This window comes from Chrysemys picta, chromosome 1 (genome assembly GCF_011386835.1).
Source record: "Chrysemys picta bellii isolate R12L10 chromosome 1, ASM1138683v2, whole genome shotgun sequence".
Taxonomy (NCBI): domain Eukaryota; kingdom Metazoa; phylum Chordata; order Testudines; family Emydidae; genus Chrysemys; species Chrysemys picta.
The window spans coordinates 330,202,094-330,223,198 of NC_088791.1; the positions used below are offsets into that span (position 1 = coordinate 330,202,094).

The following is a 21,105-nucleotide window of genomic DNA, read 5'->3' on the forward strand; positions in this document are numbered from 1 at the left end:
AAACAAGTGTTTTTCTTTAACACCCACAGACCAGAAAATAATAGCAAGAAAATATCTATTTAAAATGTACCCAGAGTGACACAAAGGATATCAGTTGTTCTGAAGGACAATTTGTGAAAACTCTCTCTCCTGCTTTTATTTAAAAGTTACTCTTTCTATATATCATTTGCCATTTGCTATGGTAGAATGGGCTGCAATAGGAGATTAGGTTGATGAAGTATATGTGGGAAGGGAAGAAAAGACTGGAAAAGCATGACGGACTGTTGCTGATTCTTTATTGTTATTTATTGTCCGGTTGATAACAGGCGCAGTGATGAATAGTTGGACCAGCTCTAAATACAACTGAGTTCCATTGTCTCTGGGAATTTTTACAAAATTCATCCAATTAAGCTGATTGTGAAACCAAAAGTTGCAAAATTGTTGCCCATAATCAGCAGCCTTGTATGCCTTACCTGACTGATTCTAAAGGCTCTTACAGCCAAATCTTGCAGTTCTTACTTAGCCAAGTAAGTACTCCTAAGTACAACATGCTGTCAGACAGGCCCAGGGATTCAGACATCTTACCTAAGGTAAGTGGACAAGTTGCTAATCAATCGCACATTTTCCCTTTAAAGCTTATTAGGACCCTGATCCTGAAGGTGGACTCCTAGAGCCTCACTGAAACCAAGGGGCACAAAGACCTGTCCACGTTGGATCCAATTATAGGATTAGATTATAGGTTAAGGTTGAAGGTGTGAAAGCTTCCTGGGGGCCCCTGGACATGACCTCAGCTCTCCTTTAACCACCACATAGAAAGGATGATCCCAATAAGGAACGCTAAAATAAATGGCTGTGCTTCACATATCACTCCTTCCTCAAACACAGGCAGCTGAGCTGAAGACATTCAAAAACAAGTGGACGATCTGGTTAATGTTTAGATCACTTCCCAAGGACTCGGCAGTGGCTTTTCAGAACAGACACTGATTACAATACAATTATATCACGTGGGGATTCTGCTCTCACTCACATCTTTAGCCCCTTAGTCAGATTCTGCCTGGTTTTCTTGGACAAGTGAGACGCATGTCCAGTTTTGTGATTACTATTATTGTTTTTAACCACTTGATGACAGCTTGCAAAGCTCTCACCGGAATTCAGAACAGAGAAATCTTCCACTCCAATAGTTCATTTGAGATGCCAGATGGAATTCCACCTACAGGAATGATAGCTGGGAACACATGATGTATTATTAGCATTGATGTAGCACCACAGGTGCATGTGTGGCATTTAACAGACAGCAAACTGACAGATTTCTGCTTTTAGGCATTAACAGATGAAGTTAGACATAATACTGCATGTGATGATGAACAGGGGAGTGGGAGAGGAGGATGAGAATGAGAGTAGCAACAGTTAGAAAGTATGATATGATTTTATTGGTATGTATGGGTCTGTTCAGTGTCACAACCAGTACTAGGGTCAACAGTGGGGACTAAACCTAGGACCTCCAAGTGTAAAAGTAGCTCTGCCACTTCAGCTACATGCCATCCTTAATTCCTCTAGCTGAGACCTATAGTATCTTATCTGTGGACCAGCCACTAGAAGGCCACATGCACTTTAGCCATTTATTAGTGTAATATGTTAAAATATTGTCCTGTGTCTAGAATAAAAGGGTGAGGTGGAGGTCTGTGTAAGGAGAGTCACACACCAAGCACATTCTTCCCAGTGGATCATTCTAGAACACCTTCTCTCTCTCACACACACACACAGTATATGAATGCCATTAAGGAACCTTGTGTTGAAATACCATTAAGTCGTTATCCCACTTATCTGCCTCCTGGGAAAACAACAGAATCAACATATACAGGCCTCAGGAAAATCCATTCTCCCAGGGGTAAAGAGAAATTTTAGCTTGGTGAGAGGGGCTGGAGATGCTTCTATTTCTCTGGAAGGGAGGAGGGAGAACAGCCCCCGAAAAAACATCGTTTCTTTAACCGGAGGGGGAGCAGAGCAGTTGGAGCTGCAGCATTTTTTCCCAAGGATGGGGGGAATGGGTATAGCTTTCCTTGCTTGTAAACTGGGGGGGAAGGTGCTCCTCCCTTGTTCTGTCCTTCCCTATCACACTTCTCTTCTCTCTGTCTCTCTGATTCTTTCCCCTCCTTTCTCTCCCTCTCTTATTTTCTCCCCTACAAATATGCTGCTCTGCTCTCAGAAATAGTTTCTCTTCTGCTGTATGTTGGAGGTCTGTGTCATTTTATTGATCTCATGCATGGTTGTGTTTCTTGTCTGCTTTAAGATGGTGCATATGTATGATGAATAGTCTTCTGGGGAGACAGGAGTTCTTGGTAACGCTTGACAGCATCCCATCTCTCGATCATATTTTGTAAATTAATCCATTCAGTAAACACTGTTGTTTTTCTAAGCTACCACCACATTCTTTAATACTATTGCTCAAAACAAAGGACAATGTTAGTTAAAGTTTCCCCATAACTGGTTAAATTCATACTTGGCTTCCTTCTGCCTTTTGGCAGGTGCTTTTAAACACTACCTACAATTAAAATCATCTGCTGGTAATTGTGGGTGTACAAATCAAGGCCTTGATTAACAAGTTTGGTGAGTTTGTCTTTGGGAATTTTGAAAAGAGCAAATGTGCAATACTCAGCATCACAACACCTAAATTCCTTTGTGGATCCTGGCCATAGGCAACTTATATATTTAGAGTTTTGCAGCCCTTTTAATGATTAAGAAATTGATTTAATTCATGATTTAACTCAGCTGTCCATCTTTGTTAATCAATCTGAGATGATGAACTTCTGCACTTTGACAACCAAAACTGTTACTCTGGTAAATAGAGCCTGACAGTGTCTGAGACTGAAATTTGCCTCAGTGCAGAAGCCCAACAAAAGGCCTTTAGGTTGTTTGGATGAAAAGTAATTAGTACATAAGACTTGCACTGGACCCCGTACCAGGGTGAATTTCATCCTTGGGCCTACATTCTGCAAATGGATCCATGTGGGTGTAATCCTGTGTCCACCCAGATCCATTTTCGGGAAGCAGCCCTTAATAAACTGCCAGGATCCCCACCTGGGTAATAAATCTCTTTGTCTGGCTTTCAGTTTTTATAATCAAGGGATCGGAAATGTTACCAAACATGCACATCCCCGTGGCCTACACCACTTCCCGCAGCTCCCATTGGATAGGAATGGCAAACTGCGGCCACTGGAAGCTGTGGGCGGCCATACCTGCGGATGGTCAATGTAAACAAACTGTCTCGCGGCCCGCCAGGGGCTTACCCTGACAGGCCACAGGTTGCCCATCACTGCTATAGGGGATAATAACCATGTAAGTGAAGGGTGCAAACATAAAGGAGGGAGAGGAATAGTTTATGGTGCAACAAAAAGTTTGAGGTCGGGGGGGAATGTCATCATGACAGTGAGAACCACTAGAACATGGAAGAATCTTCCAAGAAAACTGCTGGAAGCCTCATTTCTTGGGTCATTTAAAATTGGCAGGTCAAAGCACAAGGAACTACACCATAGGGAGAAATCCAAGAGGCAGAGGATTGGAGAGGTGACCTAACTTTGAAAGTCTTTTCTCTCTCTGATTTGAGTTGGCTTGTGTGCTCACTGGAGCAGCCACTGCTGATCATATGAGTAAACTGCGTGCCAGACTCATGCATGTTTAAATTTTTACTTTGTCCCACATTTTTCTTTCTCTACAAATTTTACGGCTGGCAGGTGTGCTGTACTTCTAGCAAAACTTGAAAGGAGGGTCTAAGGAAGACAGTAATAGTTTGGCCCTTTCAAAGTCATCAGTGTCTCCTTTGCTTCTCATTGCTTGCACGATAGAAATACCTTGAAAACAGACAGACAAATAGATTTAGTTAGGAATACCTTTTGCACAGGATCATCATCCTCAGACTGAAAGCTTATTTGTGCTAGGTCATTTCATGGCTGACATTTATTGTTCCCATCCACCTTTTTATTAATAGTGACTGGGAGGTTTCTTGTTTCATCTTGTTTTTAAATGGCTTCAAGATGCTAAAAGAGAAAAGTAACATAGATGAGTCACCTGAGCGTTCAGCCCAGAACTCTCCATGATCACTACCTTTCCCCCATGCCATCTGTGACACCATTTTAAGGAGATATTTCCATCTCATTGTATGACTCTTTGTGCAATAGGGGAGCTGTAGGGGCATCACTTAGAGTGTATTTATGCAACGCTGTAGAGAATACTAGAAAGTTAACCAATATGTTAGAAAGTGTTGGAAATAAGGATGACTGTTCTGTTTTACTGATAAAAGTACTACAAGGTAATCATCAAAACAATCAGGCCAATAGATTAGATTAATTACATTGCACAACTGTGAGACTACAAAAATTGTGATTTCTGCAATTTAACATGTTAAGTGAAAAGGAAATCGGGGGGGGGGGAGGGTGTTGTTTTTAAACATGAGGTGGCAATTTGAAATGAACATCGTTTAATTTAGTATCTCACTTGAACAATGATCTCAACTCCACTCTCTCCTAATAGAGTTTCAGAGGCATCATACCTTATTAATTTTGTTAAATGTAATGGAAGTGAGTGAGGGAGACTGACTGCAAATAACTGTACTGTTTGCAAAGAACAAGGTTTTTAAAATAATCCCACTCATGTCTGTAAATGCTCTTCTTTTTGAGGGCTCCACAGCTGTCAACTCCAGTCTTTCACTTCTGAGTATGTTGCTGATATGTTTATGCGAGGTCCTTCAGAGTCCCTGCTGCAGCCTGCACGGTGAAGGCTGCAATGGAGATCTGCCTCTTTACTTCTTCCCAGGCTTTGCGCTGATCCGCTTTGTTTTCTATATCGAACATGGCATCGTAGATCCCTGGGAATGACTCTCCAGCGTACTTGTTGTGGCTGCTCGGAGCAAAAATAATGTGCCTGTGGGGAAAGAGAAAAAATTACTGCACATTATGAAAACAGAACAAATGTTTATTTTCTGAATAAATCCTCATCCAATGAATATATCAGCTGTCAAAGCAAATCCTAGGTATCGGGAATGCAAATACATAGGATTCTTTTAGCAATGACGCCTGCACTATATAAAGCAAAAAAACAAAAATCTAAAATTCCCATTTCTCCCCCAGATATCTTCGAAGCACACCTACGCACACACTAAATTAGTCCATGTGAATGCCAGTGTCCTGGAGGAGTGTAGACACGGATTATAAATGGTTTTTTTCTTCCCCAATGTTTTTGATTAAAGAAAAAAAAAAAACAACCACAGTTTCTGGCAGCTGAAGAATACTTTGAGTTAGGAAGGCTGACGCTTAAAGTGTCAGTAAACTGGCCTTGACAGATATTTATTCAGGAGTTGTTAAAAGTACAAGGATTGTAAATCTTAATGTCTGTTTTCTCTTGCTAGACTGCTTTTATCAGGAAAGGTGAATGCTCTGCATTATGGTGGAGTGGGAGAAGGATGTAGAAGGTTCAACTAGTCTGCCCACAAAACGAGATTCAATGGTTCAGTTAAAATGTTAAGAGACCAGCGAATCTATTTTTCTACTACTGCAGCGCTGCTCTTTCACTATATTTCGTACCACTATGGTCAGTCTAAGGTTAACTGTTCCACGTGTTAGGGCACCCCCCGACCCCCTTTTTTTTAGGAGCATGTTAGGGATTGATTCTACACTGCTTTGAAGTTTGGATTGGACTTCAATGGGAACAGGATCAAATGCTCATGACCTGATCCAAAGCCCCCTGAAATCAGTGAAAATACTCCTGTTAACTTTAACGGCCTTTGGCTCAGGCCCTTATACAATATCACTGAATTTTATCCTAATATTCAGACTAATTTTTCCCTTTCTTTTTCTTATCTTATTATACTTATTTATGCCCCCTTTTCCCATGCAAAATAATACTTTCCCATTCTTGTTCACACTCTGCAGATACCTGTAAATCACAAATGGTTGACATTTCTTAGAGCGCTTAGGCAAAAAACAAGTAAAGTTTGTTGTAGATAATGTTTTCCTACCTGTAGAATGGCCTGCCAGGTAAACCAAGAGGATCAATAAAAGCCCTTTCTAAAAACATGAGCTGATCATTCAATGATCTTACAGCGACTGGGCTGAAAAGAAAGCAACAGAGGACTGTCTTAGCCTCAGAGTACTTTGAACATGTGCATCCTGTACTAAAACTTTCACAGCTTCAATACATATCTAAACACAGCTTGTAGAATTTAATGAGTGTAACACCTGTGACGCCAATCACAGTTAAGTCAACAGATCAATGTCGATCTACCCTGAGGATCTGGCACATAATGTGGAGGTTCTGTAAGGCTGTTCTTAGGTGCTAAGGAATGTGCTGTAAGAAGGAAAAGATAATTAAATACTTTCTCCCACACTGTCCCTTATATTTGAAACTCTCTCCCACTGTCATGTTCAAGACAACCACTCCCTCTCCATACAATTTTTTTTAACACTCATTTCTTCCATGAAGCCTATCAAAGTCAAGCAACTTCAGTAAAAATGCACGTATTTTTATATATAAAAAAAGGAACTTTGTAGAATAATTTTTGGGCTGGTCTGTGAATTGTGTTGCCTGAATTGTTCGGTATGTTTGTTTAACTATAAGTTTCTTGGAGCAGAGATTGTGTGTATCTGTGTGTTTTGTACACCACCAAGCACTCTACTGATTCTTAATAAATAATAAATAATGTATTTACCAATGGGACTGGAAACTTGTGTGCAACGTGATATACCACTGAGCTTTGCAGTGGAATCACTAGGGCAAAATCTCAGCTACATTAGTATAAATCTGGAGTAACTCAACTGTAGTCAGTTTCAAATTTACACCAGTATAAACAAAAGCAGAATTTGGTCACTGCTTAAGTTCAACCCAAATTACGTTAATGTAATTGCTCTTGAACTGAGGTATCCCATTTGGTATGCTGTAGTGACATTCAACAACACAACACATAGCAAAAATTCCATCTTTGCCATATGGAATGATTAAGGTTAATAATTAGTGTTCTGATCTTAAAAAAAGACACCAAGCATTTTTTTTTAAAATGATGAAACAAAGTTTAGTTAGAGTCCATTTGTTTCTACTGATATGTTTCAGTGGTTCAGAAAAAAACAAAAACCAACCAACCAGCTAAACAAAAACAATCCATCCATTTACAAATGGTGAATCTTAAAGTGTAAGCCTTATAATTGATAACTAACAGAAATTCATGTTCCTAGAGTTAGGGAGAGGTGCTGCAAAAATCAAAATAAGTAAGAAAGGAGAGAACTAAGAAAGCAGCAACATTTTTATGTGTAAATGGGATGTAAAAGAAACAGCTGACCAACTACACACAGCTTTAAAGTGAGGACCAGCTCCTCAGCAGGCATATATCCGCATGCTGCATTGAAATCAGCAGCCTTTTAGAGTTAATATGTTGCATCTTTAGCACTGTGAGCAGTCCTGGTACTAAAGAGATGATCATCACACAAATGCCTATAAATAAGTCAAATGCTGTTAATTTATTTAAATTCAGAATGGCCACCATTAAAAAGCCAATAACTATCTATCCTGGATCTGCTTCTCATTTGCAGTAAGGCCCTGTTGCACCCACTCTGGCTGTTGGTCAGAAAATGAGACCCTGAGTGGCAGAAAGGGACATCACTGTAAATGAGAATTTGGTACTCTAAGTATAACAGTAGACTGGCTAAACATTTGTGCTTTAATGGCGTCCAGATTCTTATAACCCTTAAAGGGACCCAATTGGTACAACCCTCACTCCCATTATTGGGCACTTGTTAATGAGATAGTTTATATAAGTGTTCACAGCATGAGTGAAGGCTGCCCCATTAGGCCTGAAGAATTTAATTGTTTGGTTTGATGGCTAAGGAACCTGTAGAACTTACTTATTGATGTCTACTTGCTGCAGTCTCCTGTGAAAGTCAGTGGCAGCTTCTGTAAAATTCTTTGCAGCAGAAAAGAGAGAGTCTGCAGAGATGGGAAAGGAAGAGCTTAACTTTGAGGTCTGTTTAGCTTTTGCCAATGAAACAACATGATCATATTAATTCTCATAGCACAAAGAGCAAAATGAAGTGTGTGTGTACAATTCGGACACTCAAACAGCAGAAATGCCCTCACTATCACATGACTGCACATGCACGCTGAGAGCTGACAGAGCTCACATGAAGATGTGGGAGTTGGTTAGTGTGGTTTTGTTTTTAAAAGTGTTGGGTCATTTGAAGAATTATTTAAAAAAATAAATAAGGCCTGGTCCACACACGGATTTTACTGGTATAACTATACCGGAACCAGTCCGAGTGTGGGCACAGTTATACCAGTATAAAGGTGCCTTATGCCGGTATAGCGTATTTCCCTTCTTGTACAGGTAAGTAATTTTAGCACTATAAATGTCAATGGTATTCTTTGTATTTTTATCAGCAAGAGTTTAATTGGTGCAAAGCACTGCACTAGCTTCTATTACCTGCACTCATTTGGCTTTAGGCATTATGGGCCACACTGTAGCTTGGGTAGCGTATGTTTGTATCTCCAAACATTGCAGCCAGGAGGGGCATTGGGGTATGGAAACTGCCTGCCCAGGTGGTGACTCCTTTTCCATCCCACAGAAATGCCAATCTAGGAGTCTGCAGGGTGAAATCCTGGCTCCAGTGAAGATAGGCAAAGGGCCATGCAGGGCAGGATTTAAGATTCCTTGGGCATGGTGCTCAGTTTAAGCAGGAGAGGGTTGCTGACAGTGTTTTTTTTTTTTTTTTTTTTTCCTGTGAGGGACCCTCAGTATTTCCAACCCCAAGAGTTCTAAAATATTGAGACAGCCTCCAAAATCATGAGATTTTAAAACCAATCACAAGGAGTTTTTTGAGCAATCAATTTTGTAGTCACTTTGTCTTCTGGTGTTCGAGCTTTTAGGAGTAGCTTTTTCAAGCTTTTCTCAGCAACCATCAGGGCTAGAGACTTACTTTTTGTTTTAAATGAAAGTTGAGATTTCCCCCATTGTCATGTGACTACAGCAAATGGCGTTTTGAGAAAAACACCAAATATCATGAGACCCGTGATAAAAATCACAAGAGTTGGCAACTCAACTTTGTAATTCCTTCCTCCTGATTTGTTGAGATTAGCGCACAATTGTTGACCTTCAGGGCCACAATGCAAAGCCCATTTATTTCTCTAGACATCTGGCTACAGGTGGTGACCTGGAGAAAATGGGGGTTTGTTTATTCATTTGCTCTGATTGTATGGTTGCATTTTGCAATGGGGGCTGGGCCTTTTGTCTTATAAGAGGTTTATTTTAACTGATATTCAAAAGGGTCTTGTGCAATTAGACACGTGATTTCTTTAAAAAAAAATAAAAATAAAATCATTATTTTAATTAGATTGTAATCTTCTTGGGGGCAGGGACTAGTTTTGTTCTGTTTGTGCAGCACCCAGCACAATGGGGCCTCGGTTCATGACTGGGGATCCTACATGCTATCACAATACAAATAATGAACAATAATAAGAGGAAGGGTCTGGTGGAGGGTAGTACATACCAAACGACACACTGTATGTTGTCAGTTCCATTTGATGATTCTTTGACAAATTATAGATGACTTGAGCATAGTTCCTTAAAGCCTCTGCGTAATCTCTGCAGTCAAAGGGAAGGACCACAGAGTCGGCCAGTTCAAATACCAGCCCTCCTCGTACCTGTGCCACTGTCAGGTGATTCTTAAAAGTCGGATCATAAAATCTCTCGACGATCTCATAGGTGTCATAGACACTGTGGTAAACTGGGTAGCTACTGTATTTTTCCACTCTCTGAAAAAAAAAATGAATTTAAAAATGTGTTATTTATGATGCCGGTTTGGACAGCTCGACTATCCTGCAAAACATTCCCTCTTGTGTGCCTGTGTCACAGCAATCCTCTTTGTTCATATTTTCAATACTCCTCTTCATAGGGGAAGACCTTGCTTAATAGACTGTGACTTGTTATCCTATTGTAATTGCGCATGTCTCTCAATGTGGACACAGAAAGAATCAAAGCAGTCATGGTTGTAAAAAAAATCACTTCAGCATTCAAAGCTTTCTTAGAGCAACTGGCCATAAGCAATTCTGTCTCACTACCCTGTCATTTACTTTGAACTAAATGCCTTTATGATTTGGTTGGTTCATGCCAAGTTCACAGTTATTATTATCACTATGTATGAATTATTGCAGTAACAGCCAGGCACCCCAGTCCTGGAGCAGGACCCCATTGTGCTAGGCTCTGTACAAACAGAGAACAAAAAGGCAGTCCCAGCCCCAAAGAGCTTACAATCACTGAATCGCAGCTGATGGTGTTCAGTGGGTTACGAGGGACAGTGATGAGATGAGGAGTACTTGTGGCACATGAGATGGTGTGATGACAGACTTACCCAGTTTTTGCTGTAACGTGCTCTGCCTGAAGCAATGCCAAGCCGCTGAAAAAAGACTTCAAAGTCATTGCCAGAACCCAGCTTATTTATTCTTTTGACAAGAAAAGGGAACAGATCTTGAGTAAAGTATCTAAGTACAATGTTTAGTATGTTTCAAAACATAGTATTAATAAACTCCCCATTCCTGTCTCTTGCCTATTTCATCCCTTCCACCCCATTCCAGGGCATTCCCCACCACACTCTTCCTCTAAACATCTCCTTAACATAATCTCTGTCATTCCTGAGTCATCTATCACCCACCATCTATCACCCACCCTAGCAACTCTGCTGTTCACAGTGGGCCAGACTCATCACATGGAACTCAGTGGAGTTAGTGCAGGGAAGAATTTGGCTCCAAATCCACTTCCTTATTCTTGCTCACTTAGAGGCCTCTCTGACATGGAGTGTCTACTGAACCCTGGTCAATCCCTGCCTCTCATCTGAGGGAAATACAACAGCACAGAGCAGGAATCTACACAAGAGATACGGACAGGCCTAGGGGAATAGACCCATCGCCCAGCACCTCCTAGTCACGACTTAACAGGATCAACATTATATGTTATGAGGGGCAATCCCAGTAGAGCTGAAGGGGGCTAGTGCTACAAAAAGCAGCCCTGACCCTTTCTCACCCAGACAAAGTGTCTTCTTTAGGCTACAGAATCTAAGGCTTTCCATGCGGTTGGCAGTAAGGGTTAGGGGATGATGCTGTATTGACCCAATCCACCTCCCTCTAACTTCTGCTTTTTCCATTTGAGAAAATATTTCTATCCCTACCCAGGTAGCTGCAGAGACCTTTACTGAGAAGATTATGGGGGGCTATAGGGCTTGAGCCTTGCCTTTCAGAGAAGCACAACAAATGATGAAGTAAGAAAGATGGAAAATTGTTGATGTGACCAGACTGAAGAAAACTGTACAAAACAAAACACCAGTTCCAAAAAATTCTGGCTAGTTTTACTTCCTCCAGGCACTGAATAAAATGCAGACTCCAAGGGCTGCTAAACCTATAGCATTAAGGGTCACTGTTTCTTTTCACACACTAGTTATGCTTTCTCGGAAACAAGGCTAAAATGACAATAAAATGCTGCTTCCTACTGCTAACCATAGAACAATTACACTTAGGTCTGATTTCAACCCCAGATGGGCTGTGTTGTAATTGACACCACACCCACAAATGTTCTGGAAGCAGATAATCCCATTTTAGCTGTGGTTTCCTAGGGAGTTAGACACATCCTGGAACCTATAAGGAATCATGTGGCTAAAGCCCTGTTATACTGACAATTTACTCTCTCATATGTAATTCCTCCAATTCTGAGTACGGGGCCAGATCCACAGCTGGTGTAAATTGTCGCAAGTCCATGGATCTTTGACAATTACACCAGTTCTGAGGGTCTGCCCCACTATTTCTTTTAAGAGTTCAGCTTTCCATGTGGCTAGAAATACAAAGAAAACCTATTTGGCAATCCGCAGTAACACATATCCTTTGTCACTTACCTGGGGACATCTTTATATTCTGTAGATGGGTTTTTTTCATGCCAACTCTCATATAGTGATTTGCCTTTAAACCCCTCATCTGGGCTTGGTATCTAGAGAAATACATTTAAAAAAAAAAGCCAGAGATACAATTTTAGATGTTATTAAACAACAAATTCACAACCAGACACGACATAAAGTCGACTAGTTAGAACAATGACTAAGCCACTGACTCAGGTACCACGGGCAAATCACTCAGCCTTTCTGTGCTACATTCTACTTATTTGAAAAAAGGGTGTAATAATAGTTACCTATCTCACAACAGTGCAGTGAGTCTTAATTATTGTTTGTGCTGTGGTTTGTGGTGCTCAGATGAAAGGTGCTACAGACACACATAAATATTAATAATAATTAAGCTCATGTCATACCTCTATTTTTAGAGTGTCCTCTGATTTACTCAGCAGTTTCAACAACTTTAGGTATATTTTTTTCAGAAAGATTGCTACGTTTTTATTTCTTTGTTTAAGGAATTACTCTGAAACCAGCACAGAAAAGGTATTTGCATTTACCTCTTTAGGTCAAGATCAAGATTCTTAAAGAAGTAATGTGAAAGCATTTTGTCATGTATTGGCCCAGGATAGGGATGGTGTAAGTCTAGTATTGCTCAGACATTAGCAACCAATAGGCTGTGGTATCACTAGGTCTAATTCTGTGTACTTTGCTAGTGGTACTCAGTTTGAGTATGGGTTGTGGAATCAGGTTCATTGTTAGGTAATTGGGCCAACAGTTTCAAAAGTGTTCTGGGTGCTCAATCTGAGATGCCTTTGGTTTGATTTGTAGAGGCGCTGAACACATACAGTTTCCACTGGCTTTAGTGGAAGCTGTGGGTGATCCACATCAATGAAATTTAGACCAGAACTATCTCAAGTTGAGCACCCGAAAACTGTGGCACCCAGTGTAAGCAGGCTCTTTTGAAAATTTGGTCCACTGGCTTTCAGTTGTCAGCAGTGACTATGTTGATTTGTGTGATGACATATACAAACCCCACACTGGCCTGGGAAGGGTTAATGAACTGCTGTGGGCTCAGTCAGCCCTGCCCCGCTACATCTTGGAGGGAAAGGCTAAAAGGGGAGAACCCAACCTAGTTGGGAACTGGATGGGAGGGAGAGCAGACTTCCTGCTCCCACTCTGTGAGAGAGGCATGGCTGGGGCCAGGGACTGGGAGGAGTGGTAGATACGCTGGCGGGTAGGGATAGGATACAGAGGGACCTAGACAAATTAGAGGATTGGGACAAAAGAAACCTGATGAGGTTCAACAAGGACAAGTGCAGAGTCCTGCACTTAGGAAGGAAGAATCCCATGCACTGTTACAGATTAGGGACCGAGTGGGTAGGCAGCAGTTCTGCAGAAGAGGACCTACCTAATAAAATTTCACACAAAATACTGTTAACTTGGAATTAAGGTTGCACAAGTGCATTTTTGTTTAATACAGTCACTAAAAGTAAAGGAAATCTCCAGTTCAGCCAACTCTAACATCCACACAAAGCTCAGTTCAAAGGCTTTACCTGCCAAACATCGTAACAGTCAAACATACCCACCTCCACAACAAACTCCCTTTCATTTTCAACAAATGACCACCCAAATACAGGTCTGTCGCATCTTACGCGCATTTAACATGTGCGATTTCAGCTTTATGCGGTCGGCAAAAATAAAAAAAAATAAAAAAAAAAAGAAAGAAAAATAACAATTTTAATACTGTACCTGTAGTGCGGGCGATTCCGCCCGCCACTGAACTCAATGTAATTTTGACTATACGCGGTTTTCACTTTACACGCTAACCGCGGAACGGAACCCCCGCGTAAGATGAGACTCGTCTGTAGTACACACCCAGTTCCTCACCAATCACACTCTAGCTGCATTCAACCAGTAAACCGTGGGATTTGACTCACATTGTGATAGTGTCTTCCAGGTGGCCTAGTGGCTAGACTACTGGCCTTTCAGTTTGTAAGGCGGGGGGGGGCAGGTAAGGGGACCTAGACCCACCCTCTCTACCGGGTCCCAGCCCAGAGCCCTGTGCAGATCAACCCCTAAACAGGTGAGATGGGATCTCCCTCCCAGCGGGGAGTCAAGACCCACTTGCCTGGGCTACTTCCTACAAGTCTCTTCAATTTGGAGCATGGCCCTGCTAGTCCAGTTGCCTCAAGTGCTGGGGCTTTTTTGTAGCCTCTCCTTGGCAGGGGAGCTCTTACTTGGCGCAAGAGGCTGCGCTGGCTGGCAGGTCTCCTGACTCCTAGCCGGTCATCCCCCAGTTGAGCCAGGCTCCCTTCTTTTCTCCCCACTCCAGGCATGCATTGGCTGTAGGTCTAGTGGGGTGGGGCTAGCTGAACCTAAAGGTTTTATTTAACCCCTGCTGTGCCAAACACCAGTTTCTCTGCCCCCTCACACACATTTTAAGGGAAAAACTCAACATAACCTTAACTATGGAGTCACTACTGACCCCTCCAGAGTACCAGTATATAAGAAATGCGAATGGGTGACATTATTAAACTGAACTCTTGATGGCCAAATTCTACTCTCATTACATCTGGTCAACCACACTGGTGTCTGTGGTGGCACTGAGGTAAATGAGAGTGGAATTTGACTATTGAGACCTAACTATCTGATGATGCCCATGACAGATTTTACTACAATCAGCAGAAGCCCTGACAACCGTGCAGAATTTTGGCCTAAGTATCTTTGTAATAAGAACAGTTTCACATCCAGTACAATAACCAGCTCCTATGGGTAGTTACTGTTGCTACCTTAGTTGATATTTTAGTGTATCTTTACCTCTTTGGTCAAGCTGTACACCAGGCTGTACATCAGCGGAGTACAATCAATTCTCAGAGTGTAGTTTCCTGAAAGACAAGGGCAGCGTTTACAATAGAAAACCAAGTCTGCTCTGTGTCTTTGTGGAGGGAGGAGGCATGTCTGTAATAAGAGGAGACACCAGGAGAAAAAAGCAGGATCTCCAAAGTAGATAGGGCCGCCAGCTGTAGGGTGCTCAGTGCATTCACACTGGCTTAGGATTTGGGCTGAATTGTGCTTCAGCTAGCACAGCAGCTATGGGGTCCTGCCTTACACCCCTGTGCTGGCTACCCATATCACGGATAGCCGAACGGGAGGGGAAGCTGACTCTACAAAGCTACTGGGAGGGGTGGATAGTCTCCCTTTCCTCCCCACAACACCGTGTGTCAGATAGTGTAGTTATATGCCCAGCACAGTATACTCCCTCCCTGAAGCAGGAGGGTAATTGTAACTCTGGGTCACCATCTCCCTCCCAAGCTGCTCCTGGGCCAACACAACAATGCACTTTTCTTAGGGCTCACGGCAAAGCCAGCACGGAGCCTCAAGTGAAGTTGTCTCAATTTCATCTACCTCCCACCTGCCACTGCTATAGAAACACAAGTATACACCTTCAACTGAGGAATCGGCATTGATATAGGCCACCCCACGTGCTTGTAATAGTTTGGCATTTTCCTGTGGTGGGGGAAAAAAAGAAGTTAGTTAACTTTCTCCTCAAAGTAACACTGTACATTTTAACTAGAATCGTGCAGCTTTCCAAACTACCACAATCCAGCCCATATGATACTTTTGGGCCCACACGTCAGTCTTGACTCCCAAAGCAAGTGGACTGACTGACACACGAATCAGTTTCTTTCAGAGCAAGGTGAACTGCATACAAGAGTTTTTGGATAAGTATTTAAAGGTGAGATTTGGGGCCCATTCGAACCAAACTCAGGGTTTTGTTTAGTTAAATGGAGCAGATTCTCTGAACTACTATAGGTAGTACCTCACGCCTTCTTCACTGTTAGGAACATACGAATGGCCACACTGGATCAAACCACCTAGTTCAATATCTCATCATCTGAACTGGCCAGGAACAGCTGCTTCAGGGGCAAGTGCAAGAAACACTGCAACAGACAGTTACGGGATAACCTGTCACCAAGGGAAATATCCTCCTAATCCCATTAGTCAGAGGTTTGCTTATGCCATAAATCTTGCAGGTATTTATACGCCTTCCAAAATTCTTGCTGCTTTAATATTTACTATTACAGCTCTGCATCTGAATCTGCTAAACTTCTGGCCTCAACAGCTTCATGTTGCAATGAGTTCCATAGGCTAACTGTGTGCTATATGAAAATAAGTCATTCTATTGGTTCTGAATTTCCCACCTTTCAATTTCATTGAATGTCCCCTTGTTCTTGTGTTATGAGACAGGAAGAACAGAAGTTCCCAATCTCCCTTTTCTAGATCATTCATTATTTTGTGAACTTTTGTGATTTATAATTACCATGTCATTCAAGAGAAAACAAGAAGATTTTGCAGTAAGGAAAACTGTGGATGATAAAACAGCAAGCCAGTCATACTTCACATGCTGAAAAGGAGCCTCAATGCAAGATTTATGGGCCTTCTTTGGAAGATTTGAGTTAGAACAGTCTTTAGCTTGACCTTGTGGGTGCTTTTAAAGTCAATGAACCAGTGTCTTCCTCTAAGTGGCTGTACAGAGACATTGTACCCTTGATTCTGAATATTATTAATATAGATGGATTTATGACACTGGGAATTCACAATCTCAGTATGAATCAGAAAGTTCTAGGGCAGAAGTCACTCTTAATAGGGCAGCAACCAAAACAACAGACCTGATTCTGATCTCGCTTACTTCAGTGTAAATCTCAAGCAGCTCCACGGGAGTTAATGGAATGACACCTATTTAAAATTGGTTTGAGAGGAGAATCAAGCCCAATATCTCCAATTGGCAGGGTCACTACCTGCAAGTATAGGTTGGTATATTCTCAGACACACTTTGTCGTGGGATGTAGCACTGTTACTTTGGTCATATTGTAGGTAGCACATGTGGCCTCTTCAGATGAAATTCACACTGAGGTTGCTCATTGCTAAAGCTGAGAATAATTTACTTTATTCCTGGGGAAGGGTTATTACTAGGGCCCTACCAAATTCACGGCCATGAAAAAAGTGTCACGGATCGTGAAATCTGATTTCCTCCTCCCCCGCCCCCATAAAATCTATATAGTATCGGGTAAAAGCACATAAAAGACCAGATTTCACGGGGGAGACTAGCATTTCTCAAATTGGGGGTCCTGACCCAAAAGGGAGTTGCAGGGGGGTCACAAGGTTATTTTAGGGGATCACGGTATTGCCACCCTTACTTCTGCACTACCTTCAGAGCTGGGCGACTGGAGAGCGGCGGCTGCTGGCCGGGAGCCCAGCTTTGAAAGCAGCGCTCCACCAGCAGCAACTCAGAAGTAAGGGTGGCAATATCATACAATGCCATCCTTACTTCTGCACTGCTGCTGGTAGCAGCTCTGCCTTCAGAGCTGGGCTCCAGGCCAGCAGCTGCCGCTCTCCAGCTGCTTAACTCTGAAGGCAGCGTCACCGCCAACAGCCACGCAGAAGGGTAGCAGTACCACAACCCCGCCTATAATAACCTTGCAACTACCCCACAACTCCTTTTTGGGTCAGGACCCCTACAATTACAACACCGTGAAATTTCAGATTTAAATAGCTGAAATCATGAAATTTATGATTTTTAAAATCCTATGATTGTGAAATTGACCAAAATGGACCGTGAATTTGGTAGGGCCCTAGTTGTTACTTGAATGTTGCGGGACTGTTTTTTTGGTATTTAGCAATACAACCTTGGACACTCTCTCATGTGTTGAGTGTATATGAACACGCTTCATTGGAGGAGGTTCCAAAAAGTGGGGGAAAGATCTACCATTGTACAGAACTCTCTTAGATCACTTATTCTTGATTTACCTCAGCCCACTCTGTAGATCCTAGCAAGCCAAATTCCTCCGCATCCCAGCTTGCAAATATCATTGTTCTTCTGGGCCTCCATCCTACAATAATACAAGATTTAAAGCACCAGGAGAATTACTCCAGAGAAATACACTGTGAGTGTATATCAAACAGAAACTAAATCATACCATGAGTAACAACAGTTTGGGTCTCAGCTGCAAGAATGATGTGTGGTGCAAAAGGCACACTTGGGGAATCTATCCCCAAAATCTTTTGTAATTTTACTCATAGTTTGCAGTATTATGCCTGATACAGACCTTTGTCTTTGCTCAGTACCTGAGTTGATTGACATTTTCCTAAATTCAACATTTTGGCAAATAACTGGGGAAGACTTTTTGCAAAAGTGTTTTGATTTTTTACAACCAGCTCTACTCAATACAGATATTAATTTACTGTCCTCTTTCTTTTCAATATACATCTTAGTACTTGTTCCATGTCTAGTGCCATAAAGGCTATCCCTGACCCTCTTCCCAAACACCAACTCTCAAATACCGAGGATCCCCCGTTGTGGCTTTGATAGAGCCACCTCTAAACAATGATCTTTGCATGTGACTTGAAGCCATGGTAATCTGGAGCGGGGTATATTGCAATGTGTTTTTATCTGTATCTTCTTTATCCAAGCTCTCCTTCATGCCACTGCTATTACTACCCTTCCTGGTTGGTTTCACTAAACATTGTTTTCTATTATGTTCAGTAACTAGGCAGTGAAGGAAACAAATTAGCCTCTAACTGGTTTTAAATGCTGTGGTTGGGCAAAGAAAGCTACTGTAGCACAATGTTCTGGTTATGTCAGGACTTCTGTCTCCAGGATTTCAGACTCAATAAAAGGAGACTCCATTTGTTCTGGCAGCTGACTTTTAATGGTGTTGATGTTCCTCACCACCCTGGAGTATAACTAGGAACCTTGTATTTTTAAACTTGTTCTCCCATTAATTTTCCACTGTGTATCCTGTACGTATTCCGGGTCCCATTCACACTGGTTTAACACTAATGTACACTTAACTGATTTGGAAGCTATAAATGTTGTCTTCTCAGATTCTTGCTTACTCTCTTATGGCATAGTTCCATAGATTTTTAAGGCCAGATGGTACTACTACATGATCTAGTCTGACCTCTTGTGTATCACAGACCGTAGAATTTTAACCAGATACCCCGTATGTCATATTTACTTCCCCATCTTCTACACACTACCTGATTTTTTTCCCTAGATGAAACTTCCTATACCCATCACCATTTTGGAACCCAAGGGTGTCATAACATCAATAATTTGATTACCTAATTATAGTTAAGATAACAGTGATTAGCAGCTCCAAAGCACTGTAAAGATGAAAACTGCTATACAAGAGTTCAGTAATTTCTATAATTTAGATACTTTAATTCCTTGCCAATGCAAATGTACCACACTATGAATGAGAGAGGCACGTAGGCCAAGATCCACGAAGGGACTTAGGCATTGCAACGTAGAGCATGTCTACCGGCTCAGACTCCTGCCCATAACTTAGGCTGCTGAATGCCTAACATCCCTGGTTTGTGAATTGTTCTGGGGCTTAGGCATGAGAAACAGATCTGGGCACCTAAAGCATGGCTGCAATGTGCATGCTCATAAACAAAAACGTAGGCCCTGAGCGAATTTAGGCACCTACAGGGTTAGGCGGAAGCTGACCAGCAGTTTTGTGGATTACAATGGTGCCTAAAAATGGGACTTAGATGCCCATATATCTTCATGGATCACACCTCTGGATACCATAATTATAGGGATTTTGAAATATCTACAATAGATAACTGAAGAGTTGACAGCAAATTCCAAATATGAAGGACTAAGGCCTTGATTTAGCAGAGCACTTAAGCCCGTACTTAACTTAAATCAACTGAGAGCAGAAATTTGACCCTTAGTTTAAGAAAAATCTGTAAATGGTTTTGTTTGCTTTATTCTTTAGTCACATACCTTCCTTCTTCAATTTCCCATAACTTCTCACAATCTCATGAACCACAGCTGCCCCGCTCTGAGGATCAATTCCACCAAAGACCCAGGAGTCACGGTGGCCTCCCAGGATGACGTATCTGTCTGGAGAAATTAATGATGGGGGTTTATTTGGAGGATCTCTTTCCTGCAGTAATAGTGTCAATGGAGAGTCACTATGTATTCTATGTAGGTTTGCAGGCAACAAATACATCTCTTTAAACAGTTTACTTCACATGTGGCAGAATGGCAGGAGCCACTGTAAATCTCTTTGGAAAAAAAATTACAGGAAAGTTTATTGCTGAACTGCAGCTGGTTTGTGGCTTATTTATATTAGCATCTGTAGAAGTTCTAAACTTAGTAGCACTTTAACCCCAAAGATGTTTATAACAGACACCATAACAATAACTAGTTCCAACTGCAGTCTAAGTTTTTAAAGTTGTTGCAATTTCTGACATGCATCATTTTCCAAAATATTCATCATTTGGGCTTTTCATTTTCTATGCTGTCTCTTTGCCTGAAGTTTAATCAAGTCCCATGAACTAGCAAACAAAAACTGTACGAACCACCAAATCTAAAATAAAACTGCACACATTTAAAAACTGTATCAAAACCAATAACCTTCTGGGTTTCTATTTATCTTCATTATTCTGTTTCAAATCCCTCCTTAAAACTTTCCTTTGCTATGACAGACACTCCATCATACACTTTATTGTTGTGCATTTGATGATCAAAATTGGCCCAGTATTTACATTTTTACATCATGAGTGTTCTTAACTCAACAAGTTTTAAAGACACTGAAGTAGTATTTTCTTGCCCTAGGTGAGAGGTACATTACAATGAGGGTTAACCAAGTCACAATGGAAGATGTAGTTGACATGATATAGTATCAAAGAAAGAATAAATCCTACTGTCTTGCTTGATGTTGTTACAATTGTGATTCAGCCCAGAAATGGCTGTTTTGTGGTTGCGGATGACGTGACCTTACCACCCTATAAATATCTGAAAATGAGTTCCAGGGCTTTCAGATCACGTTGGATAAAAGATGCCATAATATAGTACACATAAGCCATTAAGGGGTGAAGCCATTTCATTGGCAAGAACATGAATGTCTTTTCAAACTCGTAAAGATCTAAACTTCCATTTATTATTAAATTCCCACAACTCTCTCATTAAAAAAATCCATTAGAGAATGTACTTGCAATATTGCTTGCCTGGATGCAAATGTTTATATCTAGGTTATGTTCCCCTTGGAAAACCAGTTTTTATAGTGAAAGTGCTGACATAACCTAAACTGTATGAGTGCTGCTGGAGGAAATCCCCAATGTGTACAAACAGACGTGCTCACCAAGTAGAATATAGAGAAAACCTTCTTCCACATCCTCTCTTTTTAATTACTTATGTTTAATT

At 41.4% G+C, this 21,105-nt stretch overlaps 1 protein-coding gene across 4 annotated transcripts in view; it reads right to left on the bottom strand.

Annotated features, from left to right (window-relative positions):
* Positions 1-4,244: 4,244 nt before the first annotated feature.
* The window catches only part of LOC101934265 (Putative N-acetylated-alpha-linked acidic dipeptidase), a 55,258-nt gene continuing 38,397 nt past the window's right edge, over positions 4,245-21,105 (bottom strand). For 3 of the 4 annotated variants that reach the window (XM_024108463.3, XM_005304063.5, XM_042856000.2), the window contains exons 10-19: positions 19,681-19,800; positions 17,694-17,776; positions 15,329-15,392; positions 14,703-14,770; positions 11,895-11,986; positions 10,365-10,455; positions 9,504-9,768; positions 7,866-7,947; positions 5,990-6,082; positions 4,245-4,896 (exon numbers count right to left, since the gene is read on the bottom strand). In XM_024108463.3, the coding sequence (XP_023964231.1) occupies positions 4,707-4,896; positions 5,990-6,082; positions 7,866-7,947; positions 9,504-9,768; positions 10,365-10,455; positions 11,895-11,986; positions 14,703-14,770; positions 15,329-15,392; positions 17,694-17,776; positions 19,681-19,800 (1,148 nt within the window). In that variant the 3' untranslated portion in view covers positions 4,245-4,706. Of the gene's footprint in view, positions 4,897-5,989; positions 6,083-7,865; positions 7,948-9,018; positions 9,168-9,503; positions 9,769-10,364; positions 10,456-11,894; positions 11,987-14,702; positions 14,771-15,328; positions 15,393-17,693; positions 17,777-19,680; positions 19,801-21,105 lie in introns of those variants that run through there. The other variant, XM_065581673.1, reaches the window with a different exon arrangement.